The sequence below is a fragment of the Osmerus eperlanus genome, chromosome 18 (assembly GCF_963692335.1).
Source record: "Osmerus eperlanus chromosome 18, fOsmEpe2.1, whole genome shotgun sequence".
Taxonomy (NCBI): Eukaryota; Metazoa; Chordata; class Actinopteri; order Osmeriformes; family Osmeridae; genus Osmerus; species Osmerus eperlanus.
Window position 1 is genome coordinate 13,747,954 of NC_085035.1, and position 21,774 is coordinate 13,769,727.

A 21,774-nucleotide genomic window follows, 5' to 3' on the forward strand; every position below is an offset into this window, starting at 1 on the left:
GGCTGGGGTGGGTAAGGGTTATGGAGGGAGAGAGACCATGGGCTGGGGTGGGTAAGGGTTATGGAGGGAGAGAGACCATGGGCTGGGGTGGGTAAGGGTTATGGAGGGAGAGAGACCATGGGCTGGGGTGGGTAAGGGTTATGGAGGGAGAGAGACCATGGGCTGGGGTGGGTAAGGGTTATGGAGGGAGAGAGACCATGGGCTGGGGTGGGTAAGGGTTATGGAGGGAGAGAGACCATGGGCTGGGGTGGGTAAGGGTTATGGAGGGAGAGAGACCATGGGCTGGGGTGGGTAAGGGTTATGGAGGGAGAGAGACCATGGGCTGGGGTGGGTAAGGGTTATGGAGGGAGAGAGACCATGGGCTGGGGTGGGTAAGGGTTATGGAGGGAGAGAGACCATGGGCTGGGGTGGGTAAGGGTTATGGAGGGAGAGAGACCATGGGCTGGGGTGGGTAAGGGTTATGGAGGGAGAGAGACCATGGGCTGGGGTGGGTAAGGGTTATGGAGGGAGAGAGACCATGGGCTGGGGTGGGTAAGGGTTATGGAGGGAGAGAGACCATGGGCTGGGGTGGGTAAGGGTTATGGAGGGAGAGAGACCATGGGCTGGGGTGGGTAAGGGTTATGGAGGGAGAGAGACCATGGGCTGGGGTGGGTAAGGGTTATGGAGGGAGAGAGACCATGGGCTGGGGTGGGTAAGGGTTATGGAGGGAGAGAGACCATGGGCTGGGGTGGGTAAGGGTTATGGAGGGAGAGAGACCATGGGCTGGGGTGGGTAAGGGTTATGGAGGGAGAGAGACCATGGGCTGGGGTGGGTAAGGGTTATGGAGGGAGAGAGACCATGGGTTGGGGTGGGTAAGGGTTATGGAGGGAGAGAGACCATGGGCTGGGGTGGGTAAGGGTTATGGAGGGAGAGAGACCATGGGCTGGGGTGGGTAAGGGTTATGGAGGGAGAGAGACCATGGGCTGGGGTGGGTAAGGGTTATGGAGGGAGAGAGACCATGGGCTGGGGTGGGTAAGGGTTATGGAGGGAGAGAGACCATGGGCTGGGGTGGGTAAGGGTTATGGAGGGAGAGAGACCATGGGCTGGGGTGGGTAAGGGTTATGGAGGGAGAGAGACCATGGGCTGGGGTGGGTAAGGAGGGAGAGAGACCATGGGCTGGGGTGGGTAAGGGTTATGGAGGGAGAGAGACCATGGACTGGGGTGGGTAAGGAGGGAGAGAGACCATGGGCTGGGGTGGGTAAGGAGGGAGAGAGACCATGGGCTGGGGTGGGTAAGGAGGGAGAGAGACCATGGGCTGGGGTGGGTAAGGGGGGAGAGAGACCATGGACTGGGGTGGGTAAGGGGGGAGAGAGACCATGGACTGGGGTGGGTAAGGGGGGAGAGAGACCATGGACTGGGGTGGGTAAGGGGGGAGAGAGACCATGGACTGGGGTGGGTAAGGGGGGAGAGAGACCATGGACTGGGGTGGGTAAGGGGGGAGAGAGACCATGGACTGGGGTGGGTAAGGGGGGAGAGAGACCATGGACTGGGGTGGGTAAGGGGGGAGAGAGACCATGGACTGGGGTGGGTAAGGGGGGAGAGAGACCATGGACTGGGGTGGGTAAGGGGGGAGAGAGACCATGGACTGGGGTGGGTAAGGGGGGAGAGAGACCATGGACTGGGGTGGGTAAGGGGGGAGAGAGACCATGGACTGGGGTGGGTAAGGGGGGAGAGAGACCATGGACTGGGGTGGGTAAGGGGGGAGAGAGACCATGGACTGGGGTGGGTAAGGGGGGAGAGAGACCATGGACTGGGGTGGGTAAGGGGGGAGAGAGACCATGGACTGGGGTGGGTAAGGGGGGAGAGAGACCATGGACTGGGGTGGGTAAGGGGGGAGAGAGACCATGGACTGGGGTGGGTAAGGGGGGAGAGAGACCATGGACTGGGGTGGGTAAGGGGGGAGAGAGACCATGGACTGGGGTGGGTAAGGGGGGAGAGAGACCATGGACTGGGGTGGGTAAGGGGGGAGAGAGACCATGGACTGGGGTGGGTAAGGGGGACGCCATGGGGTGGGTAAGACCATGGACTGGGGTGGGTAAGACCATGGACTGGGGTGGGTAAGACCATGGACTGGGGTGGGTAAGGGGGGAGAGAGACCATGGACTGGGGTGGGTAAGGGGAGAGAGACCATGGGCTGGGGTGGGTAAGGGGAGAGAGACCATGGGCTGGGGTGGGAGAGAGACCATGGACTGGGGTGGGTAAGGGGGTGGCCATGGGGTGGGGGGGTGGATGATTGTACTGTTTTTGTTATCTGTATGTTTTTGTATTGATCTAAAATGTAAAACCTGTACTATTTTTGTATTTCTACCTTTATATTATCAATAAAGAATTGATAAAAAAAAGAAAGAAAAAAAAAGAAATAAGGCAAATGTACAAAGTTTCATAATTGTGGGACTTATGGGCTGCAAATGGCATCACTGGACATATTGGGGCGCCACCGATTGTCTCACGTGGGCCATGTTTGGTATGGTAGTTTCAACATGCCAAATTTCACAACTTTTTTTAAATCTTTGATATATACTCCCATGAAACAAACATAATAATACCTACAGTATTCCTCCTACCGGAGGAACCCTAATAATAGGAATACCAACAAACACAATAGGCTTTGTCCTGACGGAGGAATCCTAATAACAAAACCAATAGGTTTCCTTCTTCTGGAGGAATCCTAATAATAAGAAACAAACACAATAGGCTTGGATACATATAGTTGCACACTGTGCTCGTATAAGAATATGGGGCATATGCGAGTAAAATACTTGCACTGTAGAGCCCTGTATGTCAAAATAATATTTTGTGTGTGCCTTTACATAGTAGACAGTGTGCAAAGGATGACCATCTGGTATCATTTTGCAGTATGCAAAGCCAGTATGCTATTCTGCCTGTTCTGAATCACAATCCTTCATGCAGAGGAATAGAAGTCTACCTGCAACAGTACATTGTGTACGCAGCTAACGGAAAAGTAAGAGGTGCTTTATGGTCACACTAACCAGACGTGCTGTACAAATCTCACACCATGTCATTTCCTGGCTTCATGGAAAGCGGTCATACTGATTATAACTAGGGTTGGGTTTCGAACACCACATTCCAAACCGGTTCCAAATTTCCAAGAACAGTGAATTCGATAAGAGGCGCTTTTTCGATTCTTTACTTCTGATCCAAACTTTATTACGAACAGTATTACGATCTCTTGGTGGTATTTTTCCATAGATAAAATGGCTAATTTGCAAGAGGTTTCTTCCGCACTGTCGCTGGTACTCCCCCAGTTGAGCCTTTCACATGGCTACAGGCTGATTGGTTGATTTTACAGCTTTAATTTACTAATTTGTCAGAGAGCTCTGAGATATTTTGTGGCAAAATATGGTCAGTAGAAATGAATGAATTGGATGTTGAAGATTAGAGGTTAGACTACCCCTCCCTCATTTTTATTTCCATCTCATAATTTGACATCAATATACTTTAGTTGCTTTTTGTAGTTATAGTGTATTGTAGTGTTGTCACGATACCAACATTTTGATTTCGATACTGATACCAAGTGTAGTATCTCGGTACTCAATACTGAAACGATACTGAAACAATAATGAAACGATACTGATGATTTAATTGAAATGGAGTAGTTTGACAATGGTTTAGTCTTTTATTTTCAATTGGAACTTTTTACAATGTGTATAGAAATGTAAACATAAATAAAATAGTTCCCCGGGTGGCTTAACCCCTGAACCCCTGTTCCCCCTGTTAGAGACTGGTAAAAATTAAACTTGTTATACATAATGATAATCGTAAAATAATGAATAAAACCAACTTCTCTAGGTGCGCTTCTCAGGAGTAAATCGTAGTGCTTAACTGGGGGGGGTGCTTCTGGTGTTTCTGATTGGCTGGTAGGTAGCAGTTAATTCACAGACAGCTATCAACATGGCAGAAAGCTTACCTCCGTATGCCTGCGTCTCGTCCATTAATTGTGTATGTCTTACTTCTCAGTGTGAGAGATACAATATGTGAGAGAGTGTGAACTGGTAAAAATACGTGAGACTCACAGCGAATGCGTGAGACTTTAGAGCCCTGCATTAGCTGTGTTACAGACTCTGAAACGGCGAAAGCTAGAATTAGCGTACCTCTGACTAACGATTAAGCAATAAAACCTCTGAAGACATACATTATGCTACCTTAAAGCCTGTATGTGATTGCTTACACATGCGATGATAAAAATCATATACAGCTCAACATAGCAATGTAATTGTTTTGGGAAATTGCGCTGAAGGGGGAACAGGAGAACTGAATTCTTCAAACACCGGCCGCATGTAGCAGGGTACCGTAGAACGGGTGTGACATAACATGCAGGTCCGCTTTTCTTGAAGACAGTATCCAACAGCTTTTATCGCTGTGGTTCAACTGCCTTTTTCTTCCCATTAAAAGTACAGTTTTTTATTAATACCAGTATCGTACCGTTCCTAAAAAGCCAGTGCAACACTACTGTACAGTAGGCTACAGGATAAGATAATAGGCCTACAAATGTTGTTGAATAAATACAGAAAGCGTGACATATGTATTTTTGTATGTGTTTTATATGTATAGAAATATCAACGGATATTCTTTGTGTCTATTTGCACATCAGAATCAGAGCTAGCTAATAGAACATTATATTAGTTTATACCATGGTCTGGGTGAATACTCGATTCTGATTGGCTGCAGGGGTGTCCATTATCGGGTGATAACGGACACCTACTACGTAATTGCAGCAAAACTGTCTTTTCACGTTCTAAATTATTGCGCTGGCTACATAGTATCATGAGCCTGTACAAAGTGTCTGAAATAAGTAACCATAACAACAGGGACGCAGTCAAAGCCTCCATTTACAATTTTGAAAGACTTTAACAAGCTAACTTGTATTTTCAACAATGAGTGACTTGAATATTTAACCTATTTGAAAAAATTTACTTTTCTCGCTAGTCAATCTACTTCAGACAGGCTGCGGCCAACACGACAGTAGCCGCAACTCGACACATGGCCGATTATTTTCTTCTTTAAAATCTTGCTTTTATTTGGGGACAATGACATGGCTCGATAGCTGGCTAGTCTTGTTTTAAAACATACTGTCAAATTATAATTACTGTTTGGAGAATATGTCAACTTTGATGCGGTCATCTCACATCCATTTTCTATTCAACTCGCTCCACAGGCTGCGGCCGTACTGTAGCCTAGTACTAGTATATGGCCGATACTTTGTTCGTGAAAATCTTGATATTGATTTCGGGACAGTGACATGGCTGGTTAGCTAGAAAATCTTCTCGTCAAACATACTGTAAAATGATATTTACTGTTTGTCAACCGTACACAATGTTATTGCCTTTTAATCTGGCTAGCATAACGTTAGCTTTCGGGCTAATGGCTCATCCAAAGCAAAGCCGGTGTTGGTTCTATGAGTTGAGCGGACTAGAAATATCAGAGTTGGCTAACGTTAAAAAACGTTAGATTTTCTTTTGCAAAATACATTAAAACATAAATTAATGTTTGTAAAAAATCGTTGGCAAGTGACCATGGTATAAGCGGGATAATGCCCTTTGAGGTGTCCAATATCACCTGATAATGGCCTCCGCTGCACGTCGGACGGTTTACGCCTCTGCATCGTCTATTATCAGGTGATATTGGACACCTCGTCGGGCATTATCCCTTACTTATTTTTTCTTATCTTATCGACCCAAGATTCAATAAGAACTGGATTCAAAATCGGAATTGGAATCAATAAAAAAAAAAGATACACATTCCTAATTATAGCATGTATACTGTCCGGGACACTGCCTACTAGAACCTAACATCTAGCTTGAGAGGATACCTTTAGTTATGCTAATGACCTCAAGTAGATTAGCCCAAAACACACACTTGCTCAACTTTAATGCCTGTTAAGTGACCAAACGCCTTAAGGCCTGTATCTAATCATTCTTCCAGGCAGATCTCCATAGGTCTTACAGCAACAGCCAGCTCCAGGCAGGGGTTAATCCTCTTTACATAGCTGATATCACGCAGTGATGTAAAAAAGCTTAGCAGAGTTAGGCCTCTCCTTTGCAATGTTTGCTTGGTATCATGACTCCTGTACACACAAACACACCTCTTTAACAAGACGTGAGAGATACAAGAGTTGGTAGAAAACTGGATGGAAAAAGGTCGACGGGGGCAAATGGACACTGGTGGAGAAGATAAGTGTGGGCTAAAAACTAAATGAAACAAAGTGAGAGGATATAGGCCTGTTTAGGTTATCTGAAGGATGGCAGTGGGGCTAATATTTTTTTTGTTGTAAATGAAATATTAAACTTCTATTGCATCATTAAAGAACCTCTGGGGCAAATATGGGGCAATTTTCTTCCTACTTCCTTTACAGGATGTAAATAAGATTGATGCCTGTACTTGTGGAATAGCATCATTGCAACCCTAAATGTTAGTAGGGAACAATCCTCCTCAGAGACATCAAAGAATGCAAAATGCAAACGCAGTTCTCACTTGACAGTGTGTATCACTGAGTTTTTATCAAAATCTCTACAATTTTCACCTCTTTCTCCTCCTTTGCAGGTCCCACCCCTCTTTGCAGGTCCCGCCCCTCTTTCTCTTGTTCCCTTGTCATGGAGAACTCGTCTGTGGCATCGGCGTCTTCTGAGGCGGGCAGCACGCGGTCGCAGGAGATTGAGGAGCTGGAGCGCTTTATTGACAGCTATGTCCTCGAGTACCAGGTGCAAGGTCTACTGGGAGACAAAAGTGAGGTGGACGCAGATGGGGAAAAACCCCAGTCGCACATTTCACAGGTTAGTTTATAGGGTTAAGCCGAGTACTTGGCTGAAACAAGTATCCGGTATGGATAATGTACTTTTTACGAGCGCAAGTATCATCCGAGTAAAATGTGTCAATATCCGTACTTGTAATGAATAAAAACCCTCATTGGGTAGTGCTGCAAGCAGGGTTCTAAATTAACACCCACAAACCTGCCAAATGCGGGTTAAAATTCATTTTGGCGGGTGTTAGTAAAAGGCTTATTAGCCAGTTTGGCCGGTGATGCATGAGGCATTACATGCATGATACATAAGGCTCTGTTCTCGGTCATTTATCCCCCTGGCAGTACTTTTTTTTTTTTGCAAAAATGTTAACAAATACAATGACAGTTCAATCAATTCAGCAATGAACATTAGATGAGAAACATCTTCAAGATCAATTTAAATAATATACAACTATAAAGAAAACTAGAGAGGGTACAATTTCTGGGGAAATTGTAGGGTGTGCTTGCTTGCGTCGGTTGCACAGGGGTCCGTTTTTGAATGACATTTTTAAAACTGATATTTCTGTATATTTTATATAAAAATGCATACTTATTATTTATAAAGATTACATAGATTTAAAAGCATTTTTTTTTGCTGCTCATTTACAACTGAAAATACGAGTGAAGTGTAGAATGAAATAGATCTTCTCATTTCCCCTGCAAGAGGCAGCCTCATCGTTGAATCAACGAATAAATTTGGCAGACCGGTGTAAAAATTGACCTAATCTCTATGACGTAAACGTCCTTTTAAGTTTTTCCCTTCTCGTGATATTTTAAGGCATTTAGCCTACTCATATTGCATTCATTCGTGAATAAAGAACCCCCTTTGAAGATTATTCTACGACGTTACCGGCGGTAGAAGATTGAATCGCGATTCAAACAGTACCATCTTCTAACTGAAAATATGCCCCCAAAAACGTAAATAAGCTTGACATTTATTTAGTGGAAAATCGCTTTCATAAAAAGCTCACTGGTAGCGATCATTGTCAGTAACAACGCAAAATGCGATATAGCCCTGTGTGCCCCGGTAAATTCTACTACTACAGTACAGTATTAGACTACTGCTGTGTTCGTCTTGGTAGCGATTGCGTTGGTTGAATTGGATTTAACGTTCCGTTGTACGGTTTAGGCTGAAATTAATTATTTTCATGAACAGATTGACAAAGTTTAGGCTGTGGCAATGAAGTTAAGATTAGCAGTTAGATAGACTTTTGATTTAAGTAAGGGGAGTTCCGAACATGTTCTGTCGCCGTTTGACTTCCTACAGCTGTGTAGATGTTTTTGTAGTGTCTCGCGTAGGCTACAGCGTTGCAGTGAGCAACACTGGTTTGAAATCACAGGTACTGATAATTTCACCCACAAATCGTTTACTTGTAATGTAATGTCATAATAAATCCTACAACGAAAATGTATTTGTGAGGAATGTTTATTTTAACGATTGAAAACAGATGCATCATATACCACTGTAGTATGTGTTGCTCGGGCAACAGAGGCTAATGTCATGATGCTAATGCTTCAGTGAAATAGTAGACTACCGTTTCCAAAAGTAGATTTGGGCCTACTTCCTTAATAATATCAGCTAATATTGTACATTACATTTCATAATTTACACAAAGTAAAATGAGTAAATAGTTATCACCCTGGCCTCTTTGCTTGTGGCGTTCCTGCAGCTGCCTTGCAGTAAAGCTATAGTTAGCCTAGCTATCCCCCAAGTTAACAGATGTGAAACGAATGTTCTGCTACAGGTAGTCACGCGTGTTTTCGTGACGTTAGTGACGTAGTGACGTTAGTAACGTCAGTGACTGTGCCTAGCAAATTAGCCACCGTTAGCTTCACTTTTCACCACAAAAACGCAATTTCTACTTAAACCATGCAACGGAACGTAAATAAAAATACAACCAACGCAATCGCTACCAAGACGAACCTTTTGACACCGCCGTTGTGTATGTAGTCCAAATATTGACTGATCCTTAGGGGGGTGAAAATAAACAATAATAAATAATAAATATATATGTGAGAGAACAAAGGTTGTGCCCTTGCCGAAGGCAAAGCACACCCAATAACAAAAAAATAATAAATAATTGTCAGCATCAAAAAAAAAGAAAAGGAAAGAGGCACGTTGTACTATAATTAACAAAACATTTCATATAATTCAACCAGTTTGACACTTTTTTCATTATGCATAGATTTTAGTATTTTAATGAGGTAATTAACGTCATTTAGAAAATGAGCAAATTTAGGCACTATAGAGGAAAATTTACATTTATGTATAAAGAATTTAGCTAATAAAATAGAAACATTCCCTATGTATTCAACATCTGAATTGCAATGAGAAAAATAACAAATAACAATGTATTGTCAATACAATATCGGATTTAAATTTAGAGGTAAAGAAATTTGACAAGTCAACCCTAAATTTACCAGTAAGAGGGCATTTAAAAAAAAAGATGATCAATAGACAATCAGTTTTGCAAAAAGTACAAGTTAGCTCATTATTGCCAAATTTCAATACATATTCATGTGTGGGGTAGATTTTCTGTAGAATTCTTAAATGCACATCTCTAACTTTGTTAGGGATACAGAATGTATATGGTAAAAGCCATGCTTTTTTCCAATTTATATTTTCCATCAATGAATTCCAAAAGTGACACTTTTCTTTGAGGAGAAAATACTTCTTATCATTTTATTATTACACTTTGGATCATAAATGCTCTTGTCACTGACTTTGAATATTGGTTCAGTCTTTATAACCTCTCCAAATGATAAATGACGCTTCATCAAATGAACAGGACCCTTAAGTATTGCTTTCATCACTGTGAGAAACTCTTTGTGAATAACCAGAAAATTGTGATTCAACATAAAATCATGATGGGAGTAAATATTCCCATCTGAGTCCATCATATCACAAATATAGTCAATTCCTTTCTCATGCCAATTCTTAAGGAAAATTGATTTGTTATTAGTTATAATCAATTCATTATTCCATATCTTTAATTTGTGTGGAGAAAGGTTCTGGACAAAACAAAGTGTTAGGGGGGGTAAAGTTGCAAGATAACAATTTTAGTCCACTCACCAATTTAAAAATATTAGATGGAATAAAGTGCCAGATAGTCAGCAAAGGTACCACATTGTTTAATCCATTTGCAAGATAACAATTTTAGTCCACCCACCAATTTAAAAATATTAGATGGAATAAAGTGCCAGATAGTCAGCAAAGGTACCACATTGTTTAATCCATTTAATTTTGAAAGTATTACTGAAATCAAAAAGTGTTACATATCAAATCCTCCATCAGCTTTTCTACCACATAAAAAACCTGTTGTTTCAGATGTTGATGTTTGTTTTTCCAGAAGATGTTAAATAATAATCTATAAATGTGTTTGCAAGTGTTGTCATGGACAAATAGCGAGATAGCTGGATATATAAAATTAGATAGACCTTCTGCTTTAGTTAAAAGAACCCTGCCAGGAAACGACAAGTCTCTTTGAAGCCAATTGTTGAATTTTTGCTTTCTTAAGTTTGAGTATAAAATTCATTTCTTGCCTTACTGAGATTTGTTTGCAGATATAAATGGCAAGATATTTCACACTGTTCTTAACAGGTATGCTATGCAGTGTTGTTTCAGGGGTATCGTATAAGCAAATTATTTCACATTTGGGAATATTTAATTTTAGGCCAGATGCGTCTGAAAAGGCATCAATAATTTCAAGAACCTTGCTAATTTGATCCTTGTTTTCTAGGAACAAAGTTGTATCATCAGCAAGTTGTGAGATTCTTATCTCCCGGTCAAAAATAGATACACCATTAATCTCAGAACTTTTCAGGATATTCAGGGAGAGTAATTCCACAACTATTAAGAACAGGAAAGGTGAAATACCACAACCTTGTCTCACCCCTCTATTAATAGGAAATCTCTTTGAGGTGTCAAATTGTAAGAGAACAAAACTATTAATATCCTTATACAACATTTTAACAATTGTAATACATTTTTCTGTAAATCCCCATTGTTCTGCCCCAGCTTCTGTGTGTGAGGCTAGGTCCCTCTAGCCAGCTACATTAGCTCGACAGATAGCTAACAGTTTTCCCAAGTCAAAGACCGAAGCTTGAAGTTCTTTTCAACATTTTACTCAGGAAGCACTGTAAAACTGAGCATACATACAGAATGCATCGCAATTAGTAACATTCTTCTCGAAAAATAATCAATTGTGATAGAACGTTAGCCCAATGTTAATTTATATGTGAATTTCCAGAGACCTCGTTAGCGATTAGCATATTCGTATTCATATGCGTATTCATAGAGCACACAATTTTAACAAACTTCAGTTCACTACGAATTTACTTCACAACAAGTAATGTTTACAAGCAATAACTGATCAACTGCTATTTTTTTGGGCCATATACATCGGAGCAGGAAAAAATTGTGTCTGCTTAGCTTAACCATGTATCATGTTCTGACCACGGAAACATCAAAAGAACAATACCACTGTTCAATTAGATTTTTGTACACCACTAGGGGCGCTATTTTCCTGTACAAATTACAACAGAACAACACACCGATAGCTCTAGGGATAAGAATACAAAATCATGTTCGATTGTGTCAAATGCTTTGTAAAAATCAAAAAATATTATAATTGCATCAGAATCTATGTAATGTGCATAATCTATAATGTCTAATACTAGTCTTATATTTGAGTTTATATGTCTATTAGGCATGAAACCTTTTTGAGTTTCATTAATAATTTAGTGTAAACCGGATTTTAATATTTTAGCATATGCTAATGAAAACATTTTGTAATCTATATTTATTAATGTTATTGGTCTCCAGTTATCAAGGGAAAGAGGATCTTTGCCTGACTTTGAAATAATGGTAATAAAACCTTGTTTCATCGTGGTGCATAGTTCTTCATTAATAGTACATTCATTATTACATTTACATTTAGTCATTTAGCAGACGCTCTTATCCAGAGCGACTTACAGTAAGTACAGGGACATTCCCCCAAGGCAAGTAGGGTGAAGTGCCTTGCTCAAGGACACAACGTCATTTTGCACAGCCAGGAATCGAACCGGTAACCTTCTGATTACTAGCCCGAATCCCTAACCACTCAGCCACCTGACTCCCTCTCTTATATACTTTAAGTAGCGGTATTTTGATGGTGTCCCAAAAAAAAGATAAAAAATAAAATAAATAAAGATAAAACTCAAGTCAGTCCATCTGAGCCGGGGGACTTAACCCTTTTCATAGACTGCATTGCCTTGGAGAGTTCATCCAGAGAAAGGTCCTTTTCACAATCAACTTTCAATTGACTTGAGATTATTGGAGTATATGATTTGGTTTTATGCAAAAAGGATATCACACTATTGTCATTATAATTTCACTGGCATAATTTTCTATAAAAAGAATATACTTATTCGCTAATTTGAGGTGTCGGTAGTAATGTTATCATTAATATTTAAGGCCGAGTTCCTTTTTACATTTCTTTTTTCCAGAGCAAAAAAATAACTGGTGTTTTTCTCCCCCATTTCTAGCCATTTGGCTGTAGTCCTTATAAAGGCACCTTTAGTAAATCTAAGTAAAGATCATCCATTTCATTTCGGAGTTTCAGTAAAGTAGCTTCCTCATCTGAGTCAAGATTGTCTTTGGACAATAATTTGTCAAGGTTGTCTAAAATAACTTGGGATTTTTTACGATTGACCTCTAAGTTCTTTACCACGGATTGCTATTTGTCTAACCCTGAATTTAAAGAGCTCCCACCTTTGGGTATGACTCTTGGAGTCATCTTTAAATATAGAGGCAACATTTACAACCATTTCTGTGTTTTTTTTTATCAGAAAGTAACTTTTTGTTGAATTTCCAGTAGTCACAAATTATCTTACAACTGTCTATGCTAAATCTATGATCTGACAAAGGTGAGTAGCCAATTGAAATATCAGAGATAAACTGAAAAGCATTAGCGGATAGGAGCCAAAAATCAATCCTTGATTTATGAGTGAAAGCATTATTATTCCAAGTATATTCTTTGTTATGTGGGTGTAAGAAGCGCCAAGCATCAATAACCTGTAGGTTATCACAAAGAAGCTAACAATTCTTGGATACACTGTTTCTCATACGAAATCTATCCAGGGCATCATCAGGGGCTTCATTAAAATCTCCACCTATCGACACACAAGCATCTCTGTACTTGCTTTTTAAGTCAAACAAGATCCGGATCAAACATGCATGTATTTAAACAGTTGTTATTATGTCCATAAACATTGCGTATAATAAATAGTGTGTTATCTATCTTTAATATTATTATAATCCATCTTCCTTCCCCAGAGTAAACTGTCTTTGTTATATCACCCTTAAAATTATGAAACAAAATTGTAACCCCTGCTGAATGAGTTGTGCCATGAAAAAAAAACATTGAGTCACCCCATTGAGCTTTCCAAAACTTTGCATCAGTGTCACAAGAATGTGTTTCCTGCCCCAAAAATATTTGTGCTTCTCTTTGTTTCGTAAAAAGAAAAAGTGCCTTCCTTTTATCAATATTCCTTAGGCCTCTAACATTAAGAGAAAAACAAACTAATTTCCCAAAACTAAGAACTGTCATCTAAGAATAAGAACACTAAATAAACACAGAATATATACCTCCAACACTTACAGGGCCGGGGTGGGTAATCGGGAGAATCGGGAGAGTTCCCGGTGGGCCGCTTCACTTTTGGGCCGGTCGAGGAGTTTTTTTTTGTTGACATTTGTCACGTTAGTCTATCTTCTCTTAAAGTAGGCTACACACGTTCCGCATTCTGACACCTCAGCCTCTGCATGGGTTGTACCATGTGAGGGAGTTCTCCCCTCCCAAATAGAGTTGGTTGGGTCCATAGCCCGTCTTTTCCAAAAAGTGTTCCCAGATCGGCTACCGATAGCTGGGACGGGCGGCCCTACCGTAACGATACGCGTCAGGGAGGATGGATAGGAGCAGGGCCGGAGTGATGGCATCGCTAGACAAGGTTTTACCAATTGAAAAACGTCTTTATTTTACATAAAGCTCAAAAAACTATTTTGCGGTCAAATAATGGCCAAAAAATTTCGCTCGCGCGCAGTGCGTGCTCGCATTAACTGTAGAAGTCCCTATTTTGCATCACATCAAACCGATACGTCCTAGGTTGGGGCAAAGCTCCTAATGTTTACAACGTCTGGCTCCGTGCCTGATTAACACTCGGATCGTTAAGCAGTCTCAAAAATTGTATCAATATAAAAAATAATACAATCCTTTTCTGTAATCATGATACCCCCCAGAAAAGTTCACTGCACCCCCAGTCAAAGCAGGCTGCATCCGGCCCAGTTTGGTATACAAAAAAAGGGCCGGTCTTGGGCCTGAAACTCCTGGGCTGAAAAGTGGCCCCACTCCGGCCCTGTATATATATATGTGTTACAAACTCTCCCCAGATGTGAGTAAGTTGCCTAGGGCGGGGAGAGGATGCAACGCTGCAACCCCAATAGGTAACCAGGAAACGAGACCAGGTGACAGGGAACACTGGACACAGGGATATATATACAGTTAGGTCCATAAATATTTGGACATTGACACAATTGTCATCATTTTGGCTCTGTATACCACCACAATGGATTTGAAATGAAACAATCAAGATGTGCTTTAAGTGCAGACTTTCAGCTTTAATTTCAGGGTATTTACATCCAAATCAGGTGAACGGTGTAGGAATTACAATACATTTTATATGTGCCCCCCCCCTTTTTAAGGGACCAAAAGTAATTGGACAATTGGCTGCTCAGCTGTTCCATGGCCAGGTGTATGTTATTCCCTCATAAAGGGAGTTCTTATTTCATTGACAAGGAGCAGATAAAAGGTCTAGAGTTCATTTCAAGTATAGTATTTGTGTTTGGAATCTGTTGCTGTCAACTCTCAATATGAAGTCCAAAGAGCTGTCACCATCAGTGAAGCAAGCCATCGTTAGGCTGAAAAATCAAAACAAACCTATCAGAGAGATAGCAAAAACATTAGGTGTGGCTCAATCAACTGTTTGGTACATTCTTAAAAAGAAAGAACGCACTGGTGAGCTCAGCAACACCAAAAGACCTGGAAGACCACGGAAAACAACTGTGGTGGATGACAGAAGAATTCTTTCCCTGGTGAAGAAAAACCCCTTCACAACAGTTGGCCAGATCAAGAACACTCTACAGGAGGTAGGCGTATCTGTGTCAAAGTCAAAAATTAAGAGAAGACTTCACCAGAGTAAATACAGAGGGTTCACCACAAGATGTAAACCATTGGTGAGTCTCAAAAACAGGAAGACCACATTAGAGTTTGCCAAAAAACATCTAAAAGAGCCTGTACAGTTCTGGACCAACATCCTATGGACAGATGAGACCAAGATCAACTTGTACCAGAATGATGGGAAGAGAAGAGTATGGAGAAGGGAAGGAACTGCTCATGATCCAAAGCATACCACCTCATCAGTGAAGCATGGTGGAGGTAGTGTTATGGCGTGGGCATGTATGGCTGCAAATGGAACTGGTTCCCTTGTATTTATCGATGATGTGACTGCTGACAAAAGCAGTAGGATGAATTCTGAAGTGTTTCTGGCAATATTATCTGCTCAGATTCAGCCAAATGCTTCAGAACTCATAGGACGGCGCTTCACAGTGCAGATGGACAATGACCCGAAGCATACTGCGAAAGCAACCAAAGAGTTTTTTAAGGCAAAGAAGTGGAATGTTCTGCAATGGCCAAGTCAATTACCTGACCTAAATCCAATTGAGCATGCATTTCACTTGCTAAAGACAAAACTGAAGGGAAAATGCCCCAAGAACAAGCAGGAACTGAAGACAGTTGCAGTAGAGGCCTGGCAGAGCATCACCAGGGACGAAACCCAGCGTCTGGTGATGTCTATGGGTTCCAGACTTCAGGCTGTCATTGACTGCAAAGGATTTGCAACCAAGTATTAAAAGTGACAATTAGATTTATGATTATGTTAGTTTGTCCAATTATTTTTGGTCCCTTAAAAAGGGGGGGGGGGCACATATAAAATGTGTTGTAATTCCTACACCGTTCACCTGATTTGGATGTAAATACCCTGAAATTAAAGCTGAAAGTCTGCACTTAAAGCAAATCTTGATTGTTTCATTTCAAATCCATTGTGGTGGTATACAGAGCCAAAATGATGAAAATTGTGTCAATGTCCAAATATTTATGGACCTAACTGTACATATAAAGGTTTATTGGCTGGATAAGTAACCCCGACAAGGGTACAAGGGAACGGAGTGCGTTGCCAAATAAAAGAACAAAGTAAAACCACCATGTCTGCCTATCCACAAACTAACTAAACAAAAGTAAAACCACCATGTCTGCCTATCCACAAACTAACTAAACAAAATTACAAGGGGTGGAACCCGCTCCTTACCTAGTGTTTCTCCAACAGGTAAACTACCTACATGATGGGAGGTGTAAACCCATGGGTAGCTTGCCTGTCCCCTTGTTCCTTGCCGGGGGCCAAAAGAAAAGCTACACCGAGTGTAGATCAAAACGAAACTAATAAAAATACAAACAAAACAAGGGAGAACAAACACAAACAAACCGAAGTCAAAATAGCAGAATGTCACAGTAACAAGCAGAACACTGAAACAAGGTCTGTCAGCTCTCCCCCTTCTCGGTCGAACTGCACGGCGTCTTATGCCATCTCCCGATTGGCTGCGTGGTAGTTGATTGGTCGGGAGCGGGATATGGGACTGGCCAATCAGGATGCACCTGTGAGAGAAGGAGGCAGCGGGGAGGGGACAAAAAAGGGACAACGAACAGAACCACAGAACACAGAACAGTACACAAGAACAGGGGTCGTAACAATATGTTTTGGTTTTTACTCGTTTAGAAAGAAAACCAGTAGACCCATCGGGAACCCACACATGTAACAAGAGGTTATATCAACAATCTCACAAATCTCTAAACTAGAATATTGATGATGTACAATTATTGACAAGAAGCATCAACTATTAGTATAATTTGTGTCCATACTCACTCGGTACAGGCTACTAAACATCAATCGTAACCCTTTTCCCTTTTTCCCTTTTATGGAGCCAGAGCAATAGACTGAAAGAGAAGGGAGTTAGCTAATAAAGTAAAGTAAAAAGTTAAGATTAAACTAAATGCGGCGGTGGTTGGGACCAGTGATGGGCAGTAACGCGTTAGAAGTATCGCGTTACTGTAATCCGATTACTTTTTTCAAGTGACGAGTAAAATAAGGGATTACAATTGCAAAAACAGTAATTAGATTACTGTTACTTTCCCACAAGCAGGCTGCGTTAATGCGTTGCTGAACCGTAATTTTGTTTGTGAGAGTGTCTCATGACAATCACGTATGAGCGGTGCGATGTCAGTGCGTGTGTAGATTAACAAGAGATAACATGGCAGGGAAGTGCACAGACATTTGGAGGGGCTATTGCTCTAACATGAGCAATAGCCCCCCCCCCCCCCCGCCGCAGTCTAATAAAGTCTAGCATTTCAGGCAAAACCATCCCATCCCTGAGCCTCTCTCTTCTCTACAGAGCGCAAAATAATGTAAGACTGAACTTAACCTAGCCTGCTGCTGCTCCTACATAGGCTAGGTTTGGTTCATGTAACATAGCATGATTATACGTCAATATAAGGCAAGGTAGCGCGACGTGATGCAAACTTTACAAACTGATGCTGCACATTATTGGAGACACAAGTGGATATATTTTCTTTTACTATTCACAGGGCATTTGTCATTTTATCCAGTCACATTAAAGTGGAAGGGTTTTCCCTCTTGAGCGTCACTCGCGGTAGCCTGGCCCTAACCAGACTCTCGTACATTTCATTTGTACAGAGAGTCTGGGATCGCTCCATTGACAAGCGTTAATTTCCTTGAAGGCGGGTACTCTGTTGAAGTTTTAAACTATTGGATCTTCCCAGAGCCGCTCTGGATCTGCCATAACCAATCACTAGCGTTCGCCTTAGCCAATTCCTTCACCACTAATGGAGTTATCTGGAAAATCAAACGTACCCCGTGGGGATCAAAGATTGTTGTTGCTCCGGCTTTAAATTCTGGATATTCAACGGACCGAATGGCTTCGCTCGCATCTTTCTCTGCCGCCATTACGGAACTACAACTCAAACTAGCGCATTACGTCATTGTTCTCAGCCACTCCCTCTGTTCGCCGATTGGTCCGGTAAAAAGTTTACCGGAGACATCTGACTAATATACCTAAAGCCCAGACGCAGTACAGAAGCAAAATGAAAATTGAGCGTATGTATGTAGGAGGGCAGAGCCAGGCGACACTCGCAGTGCACCGGCGTGAGAATACAAACAATGTCATGTGACTGGGGGCAGAGGGCAATGCTGACGTTATGGTGGCAAAATAAATTAACACAGAACTGGATGATATCACATTTTATTTTATTTAACTTTACTAATGATGGGCTTATCGTATTGATGCAGCCAAAAAAAGTTTATTAAGGCTCTTTCTCCAGAGGGGCAGATCAGCCAATCAGGGCAAACGGGCTGTAACAATAGCCTGTGCATGTCCCTGTATGGAGTGCGGGAGAGAGCAGGACCATTCCCTGGAAGTGAAAAATGACGTTGTGTCCTTGGGCAAGGCACTTCACCCTACTTGCCTCGGGGGGAATGTCCCTGTACTTACTGTAAGTCGCTCTGGATAAGAGGCTTTTATCCAAAGCGACTTCCAAAAAGAGAGCTTTACAAAAGTGCATAGGTCACTGATATAACAGCGATATAGCCCCAAACATTGCGGGTAACCAAAACATGAAGCATACATTGTGAAAACTAAATAAGTCCCAAAGGGAAGAACCATAAGAGCATGTAGTTAAAGAAGATACAATTAAACAACATGAACCTCGAAAAAATGCAAGGGTGTACCTGCAGAAAAAAAGCAAGCAACAAAATATATTACATTTACATTTACATTTAGTCATTTAGCAGATGCTCTTATCCAGAGCGACTTACAGCAAGTACAGGGACATTCCCCCGAGGCAAGTAGGGTGAAGTGCCTTGCCCAAGGACACAACGTCAGTTGGCATGACCGGGAATCGAACTGGCAACCTTCGGATTACTAGCCCGATTCCCTCACCGCTCAGCCAACAGACTCCCTGATAGATATTACACAAGTACAATAGTTTTAAGTCAGTTACAACTAACCAACAATAGCAACAAGTCTCTCATTAAGAGGCATTGTGATCCTGGAGGAAACATCAGGTCTAGACAAACATTCCTAAGTGCCGTTGTACTCCCGGAACAAGTGCGTCTTGAGCCTTTTCTTGAAGGTGGGGAGACAGTCAGTGTCTCTGATGGAGGTGGGGAGTTGATTCCACCATTGGTGGAATCAAGACCGTAGGTGGCGGGTGGGGGTGTAAGGCTGGAGCATAGACTTGATGTAGTCGGGTGCAGTCCCGTTCACCGCTCGGAAGGTTATATGATGGAATATGCAGAAAGAATAGAATTAGGATGAAAGGTCTATTGCTTTATAGCGTATTCAGGTGGTGCATCATGTTTTTGAAAAGTAACTAAGTAAAGTAATTATTAAAGTAACTAATTACTTACTTAAAATAAGTAGTCAGTAAAGTAACTTGATTACTTTCTTGGAGAAGTAATCAGTAGTCAGTAACTAATTACTATTTCCAAGTAACTTGATCAACACTGGTTGGGACAGACTTCTGGGGGGCGAGAAGAGGAACGAGGCAGGGGATGAGGATATCGACAGAGAAACGAAGAAAAAAAAATGTATTGCCAAATGGCTGACGGGTAGTGAATGGCTTGTGTTTGATCACGAAAATTTCATGTTTTGTCTGGATTGCCGCATGTACGCGAAATAAAAAAACAAAACAAACAATTTCGTGGTGGGAACTAATAATTTTAAGTCGAGGCATTAAACTACCAAATAATTTGGCTAGTGGAAATTCTGATTGCCACATTGGCTGGTGATCAAAAAAGTTATTTAGAACCCTGGCTGCTAGCTGTGTCTGTCCACGTCGTTCTGTGATAGGCCAGCTACATACAGATCTCCGTCTCCTCGCCTACTGTACACAGCCTGCTGCAGTTCTGCTGCCTACACAGACACAATAATGCCATCTTCACAGCTCTCTGTCAGCTTGCTACCTTTCTAGCCGAGTTACTTTCTGTAAACAGTTTTTCCCTAAATATAACAACCTCTGATCAACCCATATCAATTTCAGGCTTAAATAAAAAACTTCTGGTTTTGCCCTGCCAACTTCCGGTTTAAGCCACGCCCATTCAGAGTACGGATACAGTTAATTTAGTTGGTTGTAACAGATACAGATAAAGGTGTACTCACTCATCCCTATTAGTTTATTTAGATACTAAAAGGCTTGAAAAGCAAGCCTCAGTTCCACCGGCTAGTTAGCCAGTTAATTTTGATATGCTTATGTTGATACTAATGCTAAGCAAGCTCCATTCCCTAAAACTAAAACTCCACCCTGACATTAGTTCATTTGACCTAGTCAAGTTAGTTCAATGTTCCTTGACTTAATAGACTGATTGTATTGTCAAATATGTCAAAATGTAGACAAACAGGTGATTGTGGTGTGTTATGCCTATGAAATTATTATTCTATTCGATCCATGACTGCCCTTCAATCTCTGTACCCCCCCCCCCCCCCCCCCGTCTCTAAACAAGTGGACAGAGGACTGCAACAACAAGAAAGACGGGAGTTGGTCATCTTCGCGGGGGAGAGGATCATCCAAACCAGTGAGTTCTGTGTGTGTGTACAGTTATGGGGGTGCCATCTGACAGACAAAGGTTTACACAATGTTTGCACTTTGGGGACATAAATAAATAACTGATATTGATGATGATATCTGTCAAAACAATACAGTCAAGCACCTATATGTATATAACACACACACATTACACATACACACTCACTGGCCACTTTATTAGGTACATTTTGCAAGTACCAGGTTGGACCCTCTTTAGCCTTCAGAACTGCTTTAATTTGGCAGTGATTTTGGTCCATATTGACATGATAGCATCATACTTAGTTGCTGCAGATGTGTCGGCTGCACATCCATGATGCGAATCTCCTGTTCTACCACATCCCAAAGGTGCTTTATTGGATAGAGATCTGGTGACTGTGGAGGCCAATGGAGCACAGTGAACTCATTGTCATGTGTTGTAGGCTGTTCTAGCCAAAGGTTGCTTTTCAAGGAGGAATGGGAGTCAGGCTGGTTTCTTTAAGTTCAAACGCAAGTTCTTTATTTTATCTCATAAAAGATACAGACAGTGGTCTTTCCGCGGTGAAAGCCCTGGCATAGAGTGCATGGCAGAGAGTGCCCAGAGCAATAGACAGGATATCGTTTTAAACACTTTAGACAAGGCCCGTCCTCTATCTTAACATGGGCATACAGAAAAAAATCCTGCTCTGGCTATCTCTTCCTTTTCCTAATGTCAGCACTTCTATCCAAAGTGCATCTCTCAGTCTAAAGGTCCTACATTAAACTGTGTCTTTGTTCTTTTCCATCTTCATATATGGATGTACCGTATTTTACGAAAAATAAGCCGCGGCTTGTACTCCGAATGTACATTTTTCTTGTGCTTGTGCGGCTTATATTTTGAAGTGGCTTATAGTCCGGTTTTAGAACAAAAAAGTGGCTTCTCTCAAGATCTCTACTGACCGTGCAGCTAATTTTATGCTCAACACTTGAACGGGGGCTTATTACTTGAAAGAGGAATTATTTACTGTTTTCTCAGTTACACTATCAGGGCTTGGAAATACAGTGACTTGCTAAAGTAGGCAAATGGCTAGTAGAACATAACATTTCATAATCATTTCAGTTAATCAAACAGCTGCAAACCCAGTGAAATGTTATAGGCTAGGCTAGTTAGCAAAATAACTTTCTAAGTTTGTTTTAGATATAATTGTATATGATAGTGTGGACAATAAGACACGG

At 41.6% G+C, this 21,774-nt stretch overlaps 1 protein-coding gene across 3 annotated transcripts in view; it reads left to right on the forward strand.

Moving 5' to 3' along the window:
• The window catches only part of ctif (CBP80/20-dependent translation initiation factor), a 186,720-nt gene that overhangs the window by 56,810 nt on the left and 108,136 nt on the right, over positions 1–21,774 (forward strand). For all 3 annotated transcript variants that reach the window (XM_062484693.1, XM_062484690.1, XM_062484691.1), the window contains exons 2-3: positions 6,620–6,830; positions 20,501–20,572. In XM_062484693.1, coding sequence (XP_062340677.1) covers positions 6,651–6,830; positions 20,501–20,572 — 252 coding nt within the window. In that variant the 5' untranslated portion in view covers positions 6,620–6,650. The remainder of the gene's footprint in view (positions 1–6,619; positions 6,831–20,500; positions 20,573–21,774) is intronic.